General features: G+C 32.0%; 1 protein-coding gene across 5 annotated transcripts in view; it reads left to right on the plus strand.

Moving 5' to 3' along the window:
- The window catches only part of DYNC1I2 (dynein cytoplasmic 1 intermediate chain 2), a 53,768-nt gene that overhangs the window by 15,897 nt on the left and 17,433 nt on the right, over positions 1–20,438 (plus strand). For 3 of the 5 annotated variants that reach the window (XM_037139517.2, XM_037139519.2, XM_037139516.2), the window contains exons 5-10: positions 5,605–5,664; positions 7,774–7,889; positions 18,097–18,192; positions 18,400–18,562; positions 18,669–18,768; positions 19,458–19,583. In XM_037139517.2, the coding sequence (XP_036995412.1) occupies positions 5,605–5,664; positions 7,774–7,889; positions 18,097–18,192; positions 18,400–18,562; positions 18,669–18,768; positions 19,458–19,583 (661 nt within the window). The remainder of the gene's footprint in view (positions 1–5,604; positions 5,665–7,773; positions 7,890–18,096; positions 18,193–18,399; positions 18,563–18,668; positions 18,769–19,457; positions 19,584–20,438) is intronic. The other 2 variants (XM_037139522.2, XM_037139520.2) reach the window with 1 other exon arrangement.

Below are 20,438 nucleotides of genomic sequence, written 5' to 3' on the forward strand. Positions count from 1 at the left end.
TATATACAAATACAGAATAATTACACTATATAGCTGAGACTAATATAATGTTATGTGTTAATTATATGTCTTTTTTTCATATTATTATAATCATGTTTTTACCATTTAGTGCTCTTATTTCCCCCTTCGGTTGCGGTCACCCCCCTGTTGTCCATGTCCACGAGTCATTTTTCCTTTTTGCTCCATCCCTCCACCACTTAACCTCCCCCCACCCCCTTAGCTGTCAGCCTGCTCTCTATTTGTGAATCTGTCTCTATTTTGCTTGTTCATTAGATTCCATATAAGAGTGAAATCATATGGTATTTATCTTTCTCTGACTGGCTTATTTCACTTAGCATAATGTTCTCAAGTTCCATCCATACTATCACAAAGGGTAAAATTTTCTTCTTTTTTATGGCCAAGTAGTATTCCATTGCGTAAATGTCACATAGTTGTTTTATCCACTCATCTACTGATGGACACTTGGGCTGCTTCCTTGTCTTAGTGATTGTGTTCTTTTGAATTAGTGTTTTGGGTTCCTTCAGATATATTCCCAAGAAATAGGATCACTGGCTCAAAAGGCAGATCCATTTTTAATTTTTTGAGGTATCTCCATACTGCTTTATAATTATATCTCAATTAAAAAAGAAAAGGTTATTTACTGCCAAGTTTTCCTAAATTTGTATCTTCCTTGGGAGACTGTACTTCATGCTTGTTTTAGGATTTTGGACACTTTCTGGGTCTTGCTGTTCAGGATTCAGTAAAAATTTCACCTTCTTTCCAAAACTCATATTAGAAAACATATTACTTAACTCTCCGTCACACACACACAAATGCACGCACACAACAATAGCAAGTCTTTAACAACATACTTTTTGACTTCTTATGACAGCTAAAATGAGATTAAACATAGCTAGTCAAAATCTTTTATTTAGAATCTTTATTTTGGGCCAGGAAGTTAAATTTCCTTCTCAAGAAAATCTCTCGACACATGTTTTAATAAGAAATAAACTGAAGTTTTATCTTACATGTGCCTGAGCCCCTCTGAGTGAAGTTGTTTTTTTTAAAGATTTTATTCATTTATCTTTAGAGGGCAAGGGAAGAAGAGAGGGAGAGAAATATCAATGTATGGTTTCCTCTCATGTATGTTTCCTGCTAGGAACTAGCCTGCAACCCAGGCATGTGCCCTGACTGGGGATCGAACCACTATCCTTTGGTTTGCAGGCCCAGGCTCAATCCACTGAGCTACAACAGCCAGGGCTGAAGTTTTAAAGAAGTAATGGAAAAACAGAGTAAGAAGAAAGAAGAGCAAGGAAGCAACACAATCCATAAACTTAGTACTCATTACTCCTGAATAATCAGGTCATCATTAATAATTAGAAAGCACAAAAGGTTCAGTTTGGATTTGAAATGTGCTTTCCAAAAGTATTCTGTATATAGAACCAAAATTGTAAATCTAGGCAAGACTGTCATTGGAGGTAAATGATATAACGCTATCATTTAAGACAAATCAAAGTGTTTTTTTAAGAAATATTACCTGATAAAATATTATTATTATAGATTATTTAGTCTAATTTTTAATATTTATACTCCCATGTTTTTATACAAATATGTTACTATTCCTTTGCTAATAAGCAAATGGTATTTTCAAGTGCAGGGTTTTTTTCCCTTCTACAGCATTACCATAGTAAAAATATTTCCCAAAATAAAAAATTAATTATTAAATTTCTTTTTAGGTATTTATTTATTTTTATTTTATTTTTTCCACTACCATTTATCCCCCTTATGCCCCTCCCTCTGCTTAAAATTTTTTAATCTAATATTATACGTTATTTTTAAGTATATAAAATACTGTGTTCACTCAAAACTCAGTTTTTTAAATTTTGAATAGGAATAGAAAGAATATTTTAATGCAGTGTCAGCAAGTTTGCTTTCAAAAACACTATCATCTATTGGTTATTAAAATTAATTTGAATTAAAACATGTCCCTCTGAGTTTCATTGGGAAACCTAGAAATTATTAGAGACCTCTTGGAATATTTTAAATTGGTACAGGAAATAAATACTACTAAGAAAAATATTTATGTGTATATACAAAGAGGGGCAAAAGTAGGTTTACAGTTGTGAGTATGGCAAAGGTTTATTCTTGAATTATCATTTATTAATTACTGTCTTACTTTCCATATGAACAACTGTAAATCTACTTTTGCCCCACCCTATAGAATACATATGCACTGAATCACCAATTTAATGTTAAATACTATAGATTACCACTGACAATAAAGTGTTCATGGCCCTTGCCTTCGTGGAACTTACGTTCTAATGATTACATCATTGATTTATGGGGGAAAATGTTTATAAATGATATGTCTGATAAGGATTTAGTACCCAAAATATGTAATGAACTCAAACTCAACTTCAAAAATAATCCAGTTAAAAAAATGGACAGAAGACTTGAATAGACATGTCCTCTAAAGAAGACGTACTGATGGCCAACTGACACATGACAAAGATGCTCAACATCACTACTCATCATGGAAATGTAATCAAAACCACAAAGCAATGTCACCTCACAAAAGGACAATAAGTAGTAAGTATTGGCAAGGATGTGTAGAAAAGAGATCCCTTTGCACTGCTGATGGGATTGCAAGTTGGCGTGGCCACTATGGATATAGTATGTAGGTTCCTCAAAAAACTAAAAATAGAACTGACATATGATCCAGCAACTTCACTCCTAGGTATTTATCCATAGATAAAGAAAACATTAAGAAAACATTAATTTGAATATGCACCCCTATTACCATTGCAGCATTATTCACGATAGCCAAGATATGGAAGCAGTCTTAAGTGTTCATCAATACATAAATGGATAAAGAATACATGGTATTCTTTTAATACATTAAAAAAGAATGAGATCTTACCATTTGTGCCAACATGGATGGCTTAGAGGGTATTATGCTAAGTGGCATAAGTCAGACAGAGAAGGACAAGTAAGATTTCACTTACATGTGGAATCTGAAAAACAAAACGAATGAACAAACAAAACAAAAACAGACTCATAGATTCACAGAACAAACTGGTGGTCTCCATAGGGAAGGAGAATAGGACTGGGCAAAAAGAGTGAAGGGAAAGAGGAGGTATAAACTTTCAGTTTTAAAATAAAGTCATGGAGATGTAATGCACAGCTAGGGAATATATTAGTAGTACCATAATAACTTTGTACAATGACAGATGGTTACTAGATTTATCACAGTGATCATTTTGTAAGGTATACAGTGTTGAAATAGTATGTTGTACACCTGAATACTTCAACTATGCTTTAACTAATTGACATATTCATATAATGCCAACTATGCTTTAATTTAAAAAATTGAGGATGTTATTCATTGTATTGAAAAGTCCTAATGATAGCATGCTAACTTGTATTTAAAGTATACATTTTTAATAATAAGTTATAAAACAAGAAAATAGGTATTTAATATCTTTGGGGATATTTGTTCTTATTGGAGAATGAATACAAAATTACTTTCTTCTAAGTTTAAGAGGAGAGGGAAAAATTCCTGAGTGAGATGACATATCTTTTTAATCTTAGTGTATGCATTGTCTCCTTTGAGCTCATTTTAAACATTAATTTTCAAGAGGGCTGAGTAAATTCATTACACACACACGAGTAGGAAACTATGACTTCCACTAAATCATCTCCAGATTCCGTAGTAGAAAGATAATTAATATTGTTGGTGTTATTGGTAACAAAATAATAGCATTTCTAAATATGTATATGGCTTTGAAAAAGAGTGCTAGGGTCTGAGAATAAAACAACAAACTTGAGCAGGCATGATTCAATAAATGAAGAAAAAAAAAGAAATATCACAGGAAAATGCCTGAAGATATGTAAGATGGCCAGGACAGTCTAAGGTTAGCACCCTCAGAGAGAAGGAAAAGATAGTAGACATTATCAGTTATGGTATTTGATATCACATGTTGAAATCAGGATCTCTAAGTGCTAAAAACTTCTATTGGGCCTGGTGGTAATTTATGAATAAATTTAAAAGGCCATGAAAATTGATATTTCTCTGACGTCACATTTCATTAGGTTTCTAGTTCACTTTCTCAATCACTTCTATTATCTCAAATTTAGGTGGCAGCAGTTATTCTATTGGGAAATTCATGCCTCTTGTTTCTTATTTTCCATTCTTCATCAGTTTATTTTTCAGGCTTTTGGATTATGGGAATTTTACTTTATATGTCTGCAGGTGGCTTTAATAAATATAATTCCATATATTGTCCAGTGTGTTTTTAGTACTGGCTGTATTTTGTAGCAAAGTATTACTTGATGTTAGACTAAAATGACATCTTCAGCAAGGAGTTCTATGTCACTGATAACAGCTCGAGCTTTCATATAATATAAAGGCTGTGGACCAAACATTCCTAGGACAGCATTTCATAGAACCCCTTCTGGTTTAACAAAGCCTGTGTTTGTTGCTGTTCATTGCTTTGTACAAAGTAAATCTCTGTGGCCTCTTTCTTTGCATACACATAATAATGTTTAAATCCCAAGATCTTTCTTTATATTTCTAAAATGAAGAATTAATTCCTCTAGTTCAAATTAACTGATCGTTTTTATTGATAAATTGTATAGGGAAGTAAAGTATAGAAATCCTTTGTTGTATTTGAATATTATAGCAGTTTTAGTTGTGCATTGTCACTTATATGAGAAACAAATATTTTGACAAAAATGGTAGCACTGAATGTATTATGCTTAACTTTTTAATATGAATATGTGCACCATACAGTACTGTACATAATTATTTTATAAGAATGCCATTGTGGCAAAGTACCTTTTGTTCTAGTAATGACTAGATTTCACTTAGGTGGAAAACATCCCAATAGACAAACCTAAAGCCCTACTCTATATTTATTTAGAATCGATAATTCTCCAAAAACTTAGTTTAGGTAAATCCTTTGAACATAAAATATTTTTTCTAGGAAAAATCTATTTCTTCCTGGAGACAGAAATCTTTAGCTACTTTTTAAAGCAGATGACATGTAAGCCCAAGGCAGTGCTTAACCCATAAATTACATAAGGGTCAAATTTTGGAAACTTTAGCTATTTCATATCCCAGTGGAATAGTCTTTGGCTTTCTTACCGAAAGGCTTATGTGTTGACTCATTTCCTTTACCAATATGACAATTTCCTGCACACATTTAATGCTTTGGGCAAGATTATAATATGTTAACTAAGATGTCTTTACTAATGTTTTTTTCATTAGGAAACTTTAATTTTAAACTATTTTTGTAGTCTAGCTTGTTATCATCGAAAAATAATATATTATCTGTGTTGTTGAATGCTTGGCTGTTCTTATCCATTATTGTGCAATATTAGTTTCCCATGATCTGAAAATACTGTCTTTTAACTAATCTAGGTTGCATGTTTCCATCTTTAACTGTATTATGCTTATTGCATGCACTAGAGCATTGAGTGATGCCCGGTGGTTTTTTTTTCATACTAACCAGAACATGTGGTTTTTAATTGTAAACAGTACTTTAGCTATTCATAGATTGTATTTGCTTGACTAACTTATGGCCTTTTCTGCTAATGCTTCATGGTTGCCCTACAACCATTTAGGACGCTGCATTGGGATACAGATCCATCAGTTCTTCAGCTTCACTCAGATTCCGATTTGGGGTATTGAATAGATTTATTACCTTCCCTTTTTTATAATTAATTTGATTCTTTGTGAAACTGTCCTAATTTTATTTTGCTTAAATTTGTAATATGTAGTATGTATTAGCAAAAGAGTTATATTTTACTGTGACACCTCATTTATCCTCTCTCATTTAGTGAAAGAAATATTCTATGTGTCCAATTTTCTAGGTACCCTAAATCTGCCCATTTAAGTGTCCAGATTCCTCTTTTTATTTCTATATTTTTATGTAAGTTTTTAAAAGATGTATTACAAACTTCCCAGACTTTTAATATATATTCCACATGTAATCAAACATTTTCTAGGTTACTCACTATGAATATTTATTTTTCTGTATTAAAATTCACTGATGATTTCTAATGTTTTGAGAGGAATAGAGCTGTTGGTCTCTATACTGTGGTCCCAGAGTGCTATTGATTTATTAATTTATTAGTTCAGTTTTTCAACTCATTTTTTTATTCTAGTCCCCAATGCAAAATGTAAATATTTGCTGCTGCCCCTGTGCTTGAATGAGATGCTATTTTCTCTTGCTAATTTGCAGCTTGTAAAACATATAACCAATAGTTTTCAAATTATGTCTAAAGTAAGAATAAATAAGCCTTGAATTGCAGGTAATAAAAGCATAGGAGCTTCTTGTTCATTAGCTGGAAGGCCTCTCTATTGGCTGATCTGAGGCTCCCCTACCCCTAAATTGCTTCCTTATTCTCAGCAAAAATGGCTGTTGAATAAGTGAGGTATTACCTCCCTACTTCTACCTTTAAATCTTAGAATATTTTGTTCTAATATTGTGATTTTTTATCTATTAGATCCTATATATACTCAAGTTAGTAACTTGTACTAATGTTGTTGCCTTGATCATACTTCCCAGATATGTGAGTCTTCCCTTTTCATGTGGTTCCCATATTAAAAATCAGAATATAATGTTTCTTACTTCAGTTTTTATTCTTAGAACACTAGATTTTTTAAATGTACTTATATTTTCTCATTTAATTTTTTGGTCATGCTTTTTTTCTTTAAGGCTAAGATATTCATAAAGTAAAAAATGCATTAATAATTTCTTATGTCCTACACTGAGGACCTTAGAGAAAAGTAATTTTTTTAATGTACTAATTTTACTATACTTTTTAATAATACAGGATTTTGAGAAGGATGTTTATATAAGAAAAATGTTATATATTACCAATGACATATATGTGTATTTCAAATATCCTATTTGATATTTTGGAAGTTACAGCAATGTCTTGATCAGATCCTTTAAGACAGCTTCATAATTGAGAACTTCTTTGGGAGTTTGGATGCATACTTTATCTGGTTTAGAATTTAAACATCTGGTATAATAACCAAGAAAAGACACAGACACCTAAAAATATATTTTTCAACTTTTTTATGTTTGTAAAATAAGAATACTTTTCCTCTATTTAAAATAGAAATTACTTTAGTAGTTTTATGGTATTCAAAAAATCAGTTGCTTTAGTTTAGATAGAAAGTACCAGCACTGTAGTTTGTCCATGTATGAATCAAGGACGACCTATATACCATGCAGATATTAGCAATGTAAGTTTAAATATTTTATTTTAAAGTCTAAACTGACTGTATGGTTCTCAATTTCTTCTAATTATAAGTAGAAAAAAAAGGTTTTCAGCAGAAACTTGTTTTTCAATCTTAAAAGTCAAGGGAACTGAACGTGGTGTGAGATCCATATTCTCTGACTTTCAAAACTGTCCGGAATCGCATCCCTGCTAAAAAACATTCTCATAGCTAACCATATTCAGCAGACCACTCTGAAACTCCTATCCTCTTATTCTATTATTACCCATACATTTGCTCTAAGAAACTAAATTATTTGCCTCTTTAAGGTGAAAAATAAATACCTTGAATAATTCAGAAATATCTTTTGTTTTTGCTACAATCTAATTCTTTTGTTAAGATAAAGCCAATTGCTTGTTCATTTAAAATTTCTTGAGTAAAACAGGGATTTAAATTACAATGTTGGATACACAGTGTTTAATTCTTTTCCAAAATAACATGGTTTGATGTAGTCAAATGTGTCATTTGTTGTATTTTAAAACATTTGTGTTGACTTTATTTAGACGAGGACCTATTAAACTTGGAATGGCTAAAATTACACAAGTTGATTTTCCTCCTCGAGAAATCGTGACATATACCAAGGAAACTCAGACTCCAGTTATGGCTCAACCTAAAGAAGGTGAATATCTGTCCTTATATAATTGTCATGAATTTCTCCCCTCCATTTTTAAATAAGTGGATTCTTTCTCTTTTTTTCGTACGCTTTTTTGTTTTTATTTTTTGGCATATTTTCTTAGGGTAAAATACCATAAAATTAATGCTTGCAGGGGTGTCCAACCTTTTGGCATCTCTGGGCCACACTGGAAGAAGAGTTGTCTTGGGCAACACATAAAATATACAAACACTGACGAAAACTGATGCGCAAATTAAGGTTTTAAGTAAATGTACGATTTTGTGTTGGGCTGTGTTCATAGCCTGGGCCCCTGGTTGGATACCCCTGCTGGGTGTCTGTACTTAGGTATTTGTCTTTCATAGTTTTAAAACTTTTTCTTTTAAAAGTTAATCAAGTATAAGTTGTATGTATGGTTTAGTTTTGTTGACATAAATTTAAGTTGATCTTCATTTTGTCATTAATAGGTACAGTTTTAGAAGCAGATTTGCTTAGCAATGTTCTATTTCTCTGTCACTGAACATAATTCTTCCCTACAAGAGCATGTATTCCACAGCAAATGAAATCATGTAAATAATTTCTGTAGTGCATACTATATTCTAATATGTTGTAATGCTGTAATTATTTTCCATATTAATGAACAAATCGTGACCTAATTCTTAAATTTTCTCTTTTATGATCAAAGGGCTCTACTATGTTGATTATATAGCAGCCTTTAATCTGTGTGTAATGAAGGGAAATATACACACACACAATATTGAGTGTGGAGTACTTTGATTTTTAAAGCAGAAGGAGTTACCATCTTTACATTGGGAACTAATTTTTTAAATTTCATCAGATAGCTAATGATTCAAGCATAAATTTAATAGATATGATAGTTCTTGTTTTTCCCAGTACAGCTAAATTTATGTCATATATATAAGAGGTTTACATAAGATCCCTACTACAAACATACAGTTTCTTGTCTAAAACCACGGGGTCATATATGTATTTGAAACCAGAATTTTTCAGATTTCAGAAAAGTGGTAAAGTGTAAGTACCATATATTGAATATAAACACTGTGTCAACATCATGGGCATTAATATTTGGGTGGCAAAAGATATAATTATTCAAACAAAGTCAGATAAATAATATTATAAACAGCTTTACTTCTGGTTATATCAGGGTTTACCACCAAACGAGTTATGGGTTTTAGAGCTGTTGATATTTTGAAATTGTGGGACCCTAATAAATTTTCCTTGTAGCAATCTGCACCTAAAGAACATTTTTTTCTTCTTAGCCAGGAAAAGTTATTCCTATTTAACTATAGAATATTGAACATAAAAACTATCATATGTTTTTATATAACTATGAGTTTTATGACTTAGTAATAGATCATCACGTGCACTTTTAACAATTCTTTTTCTGCCCATGGAGAGAACTGACATTAAATACCTTAAATTTTTTCTTGTACCCAGAGGAGCTGACATTACCATATGTACATACTTTGAAAAATTTGAGGAAATCAGAGTAACATTTTTATCTAAGTATTTTTTTACTTGACCATGTAAGTGTTCATTTCTGTGGATACATTTTTTTCATTCCTGCTGCTCCTTTGGTTGCTAAGATAGCTTTCACAGGTGCAAAATCCTCATCTTAGGAAAGAAATGGTAAACTTGTTTGAGATACAAGCAATTTAAAAAAAGAAAATAGAAAAGGTAGTGTTGAACTATCAGTATGGAGAATATTAGTATTGCAGGATTCCATAATTTCCAGAAAGTATTATTTTATTAACTAGAATATTAATTTAAGTATTACAATGTCTGTCTTTGGAGCTACATTATGACATGTGTTTGCTCAGAAAGTGCACCAAAATTGCCAGAATGCAGCACAATGACTCATTTTAAAAGTAAATTGGGCTTTTTTTCCCCTATCTAATAATTTGGAGATTGATTTCTTGTTACATCATTATACTTATGAAGTACATTTTAGAGTGTTTGAAATCTAAAGTGTTCTGAAGCTATTTTGGATAATGCCTCTTGTAATATACCTATGATTATATTCAGTTTAAGTGAAGACTTTCACTTTTAAAAATAATTTTTTCTAATTATAATAGTAGTATATAATAGAGAATTTAGAAAATACAGAAAGGATATAAAGAAGAAATGTCCATGATACCACTGTGTAATAGCCATTGTTCATATTTTGTTTTCAGTCAAAATATATTTTTATATATGATAAAAATATATGATATATATTTTTATAAATACACATGGTTTTATATCCTTCTTGAAATTTTCATTTCCAATTGCTTATTTTTGAGATGCATATAAATTTTAAAATATAAACATATAACTTACTGCCTTCGAACTAATTTGATGTATACCTGCATATTTAAGATTGGCATATTTCAAAAAGTTTTTCCATTTTATTTTGCAAGTAATCAAAACATTAGAACAATCCTGATTTGTTAGATAAGCTGATGTCCCAAAAGTACATGATAAACTGTATTCTTTTCAGTTTGAAATTATTTGGGACAAGGCTTTAGCTTCATCATACTTTACCTTCTTTGACAAATTTTTCGTGAAATAGAAACTGTTTCTTCTTCAGTGCTGTGTGTGCCTGGTCCAAAATAGTTCCTGGTCTACAGTGAGTACTCAATAAGTATTTGCTGAAGGAATTAATTACTTTTATCTCCTCAGGAGAATGATTTTGTTTACTCGACATGTTTATTTTCGTGTGTTTATTCTGGAAGTAAGTAGTAGGAAAATAGGTTGTTTTCAAGTGTTAATGCTACAATATAATTATTGATAAAGTTGGGTGAAAAGTATGATTATCTTAGTTCTTGGTTTTAATGACTATCTTGTATTGTATTGTTATTTGTTCTGAGACCCTTAAATGAAACCATTACAGATTCTGCTTTATGGCCTTCCTGAATTCCATGATGACATGCTGGGTAGATGCAAGTGTGTGCTGTTATTTTCTGTTCTATGTATCCCATCTGAATGCTTTGAACAAAATTGAACCTATTAGCATCTTTCAAATATGTATTTTTTTAGCTATTCATTTGTGACAGTTCATCAAACTTCATATTTAAATTGATTACTGAAAGTTTTAACAGCAGAGTGTCTACTACATGTCAGGGGTGGTGTGAAGCACTTTATATTACTTCTGATGCTCTCACCAAAACCCTTAGAGTTAAGTATTGGTACTGTTTGTGTACGTGAAGAAGCTGAAGCTGAAAGAGAGAATTTATCAAGGGTCTCAAAGATAGTAGCTAAGATTCTAAATCAAGTCCAACTGATTCCAAGATGTGCTTTCTCTCTCATGCTGCCACTGTAGCAGCACTTTCCTGCTTTTATGATAACCGGTGGTAAGAAATTCAATTAATATTACAGTCCAATACAAACATGGATACAGATGAATTAACTGAAACAGTTAATTCATGAATTAACTGAAACAGTTAATTCATGGATTAACTGAAACAAAGATTTTTATGGAATAGCACCTTCCCTGTCCTTGCGATATTTCACTTTTTTAAATGTTGACCATTGTGTACTTAATTTACTGGTTTAGATCTGTAGTTTGAAAAATACCTCATTATAGTTCACTTATTTATTGGCATATACATCAGGATAATGTTGTTTTATAGTGATTACCTAAGAATAATGAATGAGCAGCTTTGCTCTTTCATAGTATTAAGTAGAATTTTTCTTATTTTTACTGATAGGAGGTGAAAGTGACAAGACAGGTGAACTGAGCCTAGTTTTTAATCAGCACCATTGAGGCAGGCATACCTTTAAAATTTGTCTGAGGACTAGACTTAGTTATTAATTTTACAAAGGTCCATATTTATTCATTTGTAACATAATAAGTATTCATTGATTCTACAGGTTTATTGAGTATATGATATATATGAAGGCACTGGATTATCTTTTCTTTGGTGTTTTTAGTTTCAGGTTGAGGTATGTAACTGAAGCAGAGGAAGAAATATATCCCGATACCATGTGGCCATCCTTAGCCTTTGGAACTATTTATAAAAATTAGATAATTTTCTTTCTCTGTCATTATAATTATTTTCATGTCAAGGGCTCTTCCATTAAGTTTCTTCTCCCAATTTGTGGAAGTTTTTAGAAAGAAGGGAAAGAAAAAACCCTGAAATTAAGTTTATATAATGAAAACACTTGTACTTATCCATCACTTTAATACAGTGGTTCTCAAACTTAGCCTAGCAGGTTCCCATTGAAGAATTATGTAACAAATTCCAAAACTCGCCATGAGACAAAATTGCAGAAATCACAATTTGAGTGTAACAGACAGTAAATTAAACTTGGGTAGGCAGTGTAATCAGTGCAGAAGTAATGTGAGTTACCAAATTGAAGATAAAAATTGGTCATAGATTTAACTCTTATCGTTCTCTCATTTTCTTAAATGGCATGAACCTATTCTTTTAAAAGGCAGTAGTTTTTATTCTGTCTTGTTTTTTCTTTTTCTCCATTCTATCCATCTTCTTGCTTTCAAGTTTACTGTGTAAGTTGGTGGTACAGTTTCGGAACCAAGGTTCTTTGCTGTCTTAAAGTGCCTACTGTGAATGAAATTGACTAGGAACACGTGAACTCAGTCAATTTCATTCTCCACAGGTAAAAAGCTTCTCATGGCAGGAGCACGGTGCCCACAGTTATACTCCTGGAAAAGTTACTTTTCCCCCTTCCTTACCTTTTAACAGTTTTTAACTTTTTTGAAAAATGGCATTTTTATTATTCACCTCTCAGTATGGATTTTTGTTGCTATTTTTAGAAATTTTTTTTTAAGAGGAAGAAATCCTAAAGGTTATCTACTAATCATCTTGTTTACAACTAAGGCCTTGGGAAGTTGGTTGATGAGCCTATGGTCACAATGTAGAGAGAATATCAGGGCTACCTCCCTTTTAATTTCTAGTAAAGTTATTTTTTTATACCATTCAATTTTATTATCTGAGCAGATTTTGCCATTACTTTTGGTATTGGTTTAGTAGCCAGATGTCTTTATTCAGGTATATGTTAATTAGCATTTATAATGTGTAGGAAAGTATTATATGTAAATAGCTTTTAATTTTTTATTGAATGATCTTAACATCTGGAATTAACACTTCCCAAGTAAACTAAATTCGTGGGCCTGTGGTTAATGCTAACCTTGTCTAAAATGTTTTTTTTAAAATTCTGGAATATAATAACATAAAAAAGTTAGTTTTAACCCTCAGAGAATCTGTGAGTATATAAATATAATTGAAAGTTTAAGCATTTGTTCTTAATCTGGATTGAAAGACTTTAATCAGCATACCTGAAATTATGGCCTCAGAGAAATGGAATATTTATGAGAGCATAGATCATAGGGTCTGTGTAAATTATACCAGTACTGCCTAAATAAAATCTGAATTTTGTATGAAAAGACCATGTAGGAGAGACAAATTCTGCATTAAAGTAAATATAGAGTATTATTCCTTTCTTATACGTTCCCCAAATTAGCATTAGATCTGTATTCAGAATATCTGCAACTTTGTTGCAAAATAATGCAACAAAGTTGAAGGAGGAGAATACAATGTGGATAGGAGGCTGTAATTTATAATTCACAGTGCTCAAGAATGACCTGTCCAGTGTGATTCAAAATCCCTGTCTTTGATTTTAGGATTTACATACAGTGAATGCTACCAGTAAACAAAATTGATCAGACTAAAAAGTCTGCTATTGAAGATCTAAATTATTAAGGAAATTCAAGTGACCTTGCATCTTACTCTAGATATTTAAAAAAAAATGAAAGGAATGGATTCCCTTGATACATTCATGAAGCTTTGTCCCTATATATTTTCTCTTTTTTAAGCTTTATTTATTTATTTTTAGAGAGAGAGGGGAAGGGAGGAGAAGGAGCAGGAGAAAAACATCAATGTGAGAGAGAATGTCGATGGGTTGCCTCTCATATACACCCTCCAGGGTGGGATCTGCAGCCCAGGGATGTGCTCTGACCCAGAACTGAACTGATGACCTTTTGCTTCGAGGGATGATGCTCAGCCAACTGATCCACACTGCTCAGGGCCCAGTATAAAGTCGCTTAATAATGATTTTAAAGAGTAGGGTATAAGAAGGTGAAATTATGGACAAATGGATTGAAATGAAGTAATTCAAATGATGTTGATCCAAGAAGGGATTATTTTAAAAATATTAACAGAAAGTAATACATATCTAACCCGTATTTGTAAATTAATGATTGCAGCATTTCCCACTAATATTCTCATGTTCTGAAATATGTTTATACAGTTACTCATGTTTAATTTTTGTAAATTAAGGAATATTTTTATATGCAACAAATTTCTTGATTTTTAAAACTCAGTGGCAACTTTCTTTGTACCATGAATAATCAGACTACTTTTTAAATTAGGTATTCTTCATTGGATTAAACTTTGACTAGGGTACACCGGAATGATGAAACTATTTATAGACAACAAATATATTTTTAAACAACACTGATGGACTAATGATGGGATTTGTTTTTCACTTCATATTGAAAATTAATCATAGTGATAGATTAAAAATTATCATTGGTTAGTGAGCATTTTCCAGGCTTTTGTATATTACCTGTTAAATGAGTTGTAATATTTTAAAATAATTCAAAGTGTACTTTGTAGCTTATTCTTATCTTAGAATTCTCTTAAATATAATATGACATACAGATGAGAAAACTTGCTCTTAAGACTCCCTTCAGTTTAACAAAAGCCACCCATTTCACAGGTGATTTAACTTTGATTAACCTACTGCATTGTAACAGATTATTCTGACAACTGAAATTTCATTCTTTGGTGTTATTTCTAGGTGCAGTTTAATTTACAGAACAGCTTTTCTTTCCATCTCACCAAAATACATCACAATTTTGATGTTAACTCAGAGTAAAAATTCATTGGTTCATTAAACCTAGTCTTAGCGTTCATTGACAAGAGATTTGTCATTTTAAAAGTAACTGCTACTTTTATGCATTCTTTACTGCTCAGTTTATAACCTTAGATTCCCTGTCAGAGAAAGCATGGAGTTAACCACTTAGCATATTGCAATGAATATTCATCAATGAATTGATGTGACATGGCAGTCCCATTTTTCAGTCTTCCTGCTCTGTTGCAGTCTTTTTCACTTTTAAATATATTATAGCTTATCATGTAATAGGGACTAGCTTAGAAAATCTTTAGTATTGTAATATTTTGGTCACATTAGTAGTCCTTTGGTAGCTATTGTATTAGTTTTTAATAAGGGAAATATATTTATTTTAGGAACATTCTCTAATCTGATGTTAATGATGTTAAGCATTTTTGCCAAATATTTGGTTTATATATAGGTAATTGTTTAAGATTTTATAATAAAAATATTGTTTTGCATTTCATAAGAATAGATCATTTATTTTTTATGTGCCTTGAAATTTTATCAAGCTTAATCATTTTTATGAAGCTTGGGTTTAAATACCTATCATAATTTTTAAATGAGTTTTTAATCAATGTGGAAAGGGAGGTATGCACATTCATTCTGAAATTAAATCCTGAAAACATGTATTTAAGTAGTTAATACTTATCATTCAACAACTAAAATAATCTATATAGGCAAATAGACATGGCAGATGCCATATAGTAGGCAGATATAGATCACTGTCTAACATACTTCATCTACATTTTAAATTTTAAAAGAAAAAGAGTATCTATAAACAAGATCTTTTCTGTTAAGTATGTAGATTATGAGGTCACTTAGCACTAAAGTACTGACCATATGCATTATGACAGGAATTTGACACCTGTCATTGGAAATGGTACTTAGAAGCCGTATAATGCAACAAAGTTGAAGGAGGAGAATACAATGTGGGTAGGAGGCTGTAATTTATAATTCACAGTGCTCAAGAATGACCTGTCCAGTGTGATTCAAAATCCCTGTCTTTGATTTTAGGATTTACATACAGTGAATGCTACTAGTAAACAAAATTGATTAGAATAATTGATGGTATTAGCAGAAAATGGATATATATGTACATGTGTGTGTATTTACATGTATATCCCCAGACTTAATTTTTAATTGGAGTAACTATCCTATTCTAAAAGTCAACTTTTAAGTTAAATGTAATTAAATTATTTTATTACATTACACCTGCAGGTGACTTTATGGTAGGATTTTGTTCTAATGTTTGAGCAGTGGAGTATAGAATTGTTACCAGTTATACCATTTTCAGATTAATAATCCGTTGTATATGAGAATTCATCTAAAAAAGGAGTACTGTCTTTCTGTTTCTCTATGTGATTATATTGTCCCCAAAAAGCTTTCATTTTTTAAGTAGCACAAAAGCTGTAATTGGCATGCTTTGTAAGGAAGTGTCAATGTGCAAGAGAGTGGCGATCACTAAGAATTCTTTTACGTGTTCTTTCCCCTTTGCACCACCGCCTCCTCAGCGGGGTCACTGAGATCACTAGCTTTTCTTGAAATGGCCATTTTCACTGGCAGGTGCATTATACCCTGTATTTTCAGATTGTTTTTCCATTCTGAATGTTTGGCAGGTTGATTGCTCTGGCTGCATTGACGGAGAAAGGGCTGACAAATGCGGTTGGGCTGGCTGAAAAGACAGTGATTACTGTTTTCCTTTGTGGCTGATTGAGGCCCTTGAAAGGAAAAATTTTAACCTTCACCATTTGGTTCAGAAGTATGAGCATATATTGAAATCATTCGTGCCATTTATCCTAGTTCTGTAAACTTGTCAGAACGTAAAAATCACTCTATTTCAAGTAATGTAGGATTGGCATACGTCATTATCATTTTGATTAAGTTGGAGGTTGTATCATTGTGTGCATTATACAGTGTCATTTAAAGCTTTCTTTCCTACAGCTACAGTTATATTTTTATTGCTTATACTATAGAGTTAGAAAGATTTTCATAGCTCTCCAAACCTAACACTATGTGTGTGGTTTGGCAGCTGGTGTGGCCTACAAGCTGCATTTTGTTTGCAGGGTAAAGGCTTATCTGTAGGCCTCCTGGAGTGTGGGTAATTGCACGGCTCACCATTGGGGAGAGACAGGATTGGAAGCAGTCAAGCGGAAGAATGTTATGCCATCCCATTGCCACCATGTAGCAGAAAGACACAGTCCCAGCAGTGCCATCTGGTTGTTACTATCTAGTCAGCTGGCCTGGCTGCTGGGACCGTGACTTGGCAGCTGGTTCCCATCCTTGGCCATTCTTTTGTGTATGTCGTATGTATGTATGTTTTAGATAATTTTGAACATGGGTCAGGGGAATGATTATAACTAACAAGTAAAGTTCCCTTATTGAATAGGCTCTCATTACTTGAGATGTACTCTGCTGTAGATGCCTGCTGCTATTCCCTTATAGACAAATGACACATCTGTTTAGGCAATAAAAGTAAGTGTTTTCTCCATGAAAATCCATCTCAGTATGTAGCGAAAGAGAAGATAGGGAGAGTTGTATGTTCTGTAACATTTTAAAATAAGTGCTTTTAAGGTATTTCCTGGTTTGGGAATATAAGAGGACATTCGTAAGAAAAAAAGGTTGTATTATAAACGTATAAAATTTCAATATATATTTTTATTCAAGTTAAGAAAATATTATTTTAAGTGCTTATTGCCACATTATATAACGATAGATAATGAGACATGCATTTAAAATGACAGAATAGAAAATGTGGTCTCATAGCTATTATCTTTAAAATCTGCCTCTCAAATAGCAACCTGAGAGTTAATGTAAGCTGTCTTTATGCCATATGAAGACCCATTAGACACTGATGGTTTCAGATCACAAGTAAGCAGCCAGCTCTGTAGGCTATTTTAGACATTTGATTTTCTTCATTCTACAGCATTAATGTGTCAGCATGCTACATAAAACTATGCAAGAGTAGCATGTTGTTCTGTCTGGAATGATAAATGCTTGCAAGCTTTTAGAGATTTCCATAAGGAATTCATCCTGGTTGCTTATATATCTTATTTCAGTTTCCGTAGCTACAGAATTCGGTATGAGTGTTGATGAAATACCACATAGGTATGTATAAAAACCAGGGGGTTTTATTTAATCTTTCTTCAGAATTTGTTAGCAAAATTTGTATTAATTGCCCTCATTCTGTCTTATCAGTGCTTTCCTTTTGCTTTTATGTAAAGAATTGTTATACTTTCTGCACAGTACCTCAAAATTAGCCATTATTTTCATAAAAGTAATTTTTGTTCTGTTTTTTTAGATGAAGAAGAAGAAGATGATGTAGTGACTCCTAAACCGCCTATTGAACCTGAAGAAGAGAAAACTTTAAAGAAAGATGAGGAAAATGATAGTAAAGGTATCTTAAAGAATTTAACTTGAAAAAAACGTTGTTGATTCCTATTAAGATTTATTATGTATGTATGAACGTAGAATAAAATGCTCTAAATCAAAGAGGTGAATCAGATTGCAAAAGAATGTGTGATATTCATTGATCCAAACTAATGGCAAGTTGACCTGATTTGGCTCACATGTGTCAGACATCAGAAAAACATTCGTTTTCCAGCTCCCCCTCATGAGCTGACTGAAGAAGAAAAGCAACAAATCTTGCACACTGAGGAATTTTTAAGTTTCTTTGACCATTCCACAAGAATTGTAGAAAGAGCTCTTTCTGAGCAGATTAACATCTTCTTTGACTACAGTGGAAGAGATTTGGAAGACAAAGAAGGGTAATGTTTAATTTCTAAAATTATGGCTTCAGAATGTTAAATTACTTTAGGACTAAGAACAAGAAGTTATAACACCATCTCTTTTTGGATGTGTTTTTTTCTGTAGAGAGATTCAAGCAGGTGCAAAACTGTCATTAAATCGACAGTTTTTTGATGAACGCTGGTCAAAGCACCGGGTTGTTAGTTGTTTGGACTGGTCATCTCAGGTAAATAATAATGGCACTAGTTGCTATTAACTTATTTTTTCTTGTTTTCCTCCTTTATTTTTTTTAATTTATTGAATTTGTTGGTGTGACATTGGTTAATAAAATTGTAGGTTTCAGGTGTACAGTTCTATATCATCTATTGTACTCTGTGTTCACCACCCAACTCAAGTCTCCGCCACCATTTATCCCCCTTTACCCTGGTCTACCTCCCGGCAACTCCCACCTCCCTCTGGTAATCACCATACTGTTGCCTGTGTCTATGAGTTTCCCTTCACCTTTTATTTTAATTATGGAAACTTTATCATATTCATTGTGTCGTATGTACTATGGAAGAAATTATTGGAAACATTACTTACATTTAAAAGTCATGATTTTATTTATGCCACAATCCAGTTTTACTCATTTCGATTGCTCTCAAAATCCTTTGATAAAATTGCAACACATATATTAATGAAGTTAAGTAGTAAAACATTTCTGAATAGTATAAAAGCATTTGAAATAGCTAACTTTACTAATTCAAGGTTGTACTTACTAACGTTGCAGTGAGCATTACTCTAGAGATACCTTTTTTGATGAAGTGTTAGGTATTTATATTTCCAGAATAATTTGATAGACAACTGAGTAACTAGGAATATAAAAGCAGTTCTTATTATCACAGCATTTTTTTTCTACTTGATTTTTGTGAGCAGTATCCAGAATTACTCGTGGCTTCCTATAATAACAACGAAGACGCTCCTCATGAACCTGATGGTGTGGCCCTTGTGTGGAATATGAAATATAAAAAAACTACCCCAGAGTATGTGTTTCACTGCCAGGTAAAATGGTCTTTTAACAGTCTTCACCAAGTTAAAAATACATTAATGAATTTAGACGAGTGCCTTTTTTCTTTTCTTGTCAACATGATGATTTCATTGGGTTGGCATTTGCTAAACCACCCCGTATTTGCAAGCAGATGTTAACAGAAAACTGAAGACTTCTCAGCTCCACATGATCTGCCTTTTGTAGTGTTTCTGACATCTCTTATAATGTTTAATCACACCTAAAGTTCTTTGCACTTGTGATTTTCTGTTATTGTGATTGATTATATAAAAGAAATCTTTTATAAAATGTCTTTTCTACAGGGAGTTTTTCGGGAACGAAAAATACAATTAGACTGTTGGCCCACTGAATATACAATTAGACTGTTGGCCCACTGAATTACTTATACATGGCCTGAGGAGTTGGAACTAGATAGTTTTAAGTAGAAACATATGTTTGCAGTAAGAAACAGATGCAGCATTTTAAAGTAGATTTAGTGGAAGGTTAGAATTTGCAAGCCTATTTTGGTTGCATGCATTATAATCTTTTAATAATATAATAATTCTGAAAAAATACTTAACTGAACTTAAACTAGCATATATCCTATTGTAAGGTTATTGTTAGAGGCTAATGCAGAGCCACTTATCTTTTGACTTAAATCTATAATCAAATAAAATAATTGTTTGCTTTCTTTATAAGTTACTTAAACATTTATTCAAGTAATCATTCCATTTGACTTTTTAGCAAAAACTATTCTAAAATAAATATTTTTTTTTCTGGGACAAACAAAAATTTCAAATGAAGTTATTATTTTCATAACCTCTAATACCTTACAATAAAGAGGAAAATGTTTTGGACATAGATTTATTTTT

This window comes from Artibeus jamaicensis, unplaced genomic scaffold (assembly GCF_021234435.1).
Source record: "Artibeus jamaicensis isolate MK-2021 breed Jamaican fruit bat unplaced genomic scaffold, CSHL_Jam_final contig_391, whole genome shotgun sequence".
In the NCBI taxonomy this organism is placed as follows: domain Eukaryota; kingdom Metazoa; phylum Chordata; class Mammalia; order Chiroptera; family Phyllostomidae; genus Artibeus; species Artibeus jamaicensis.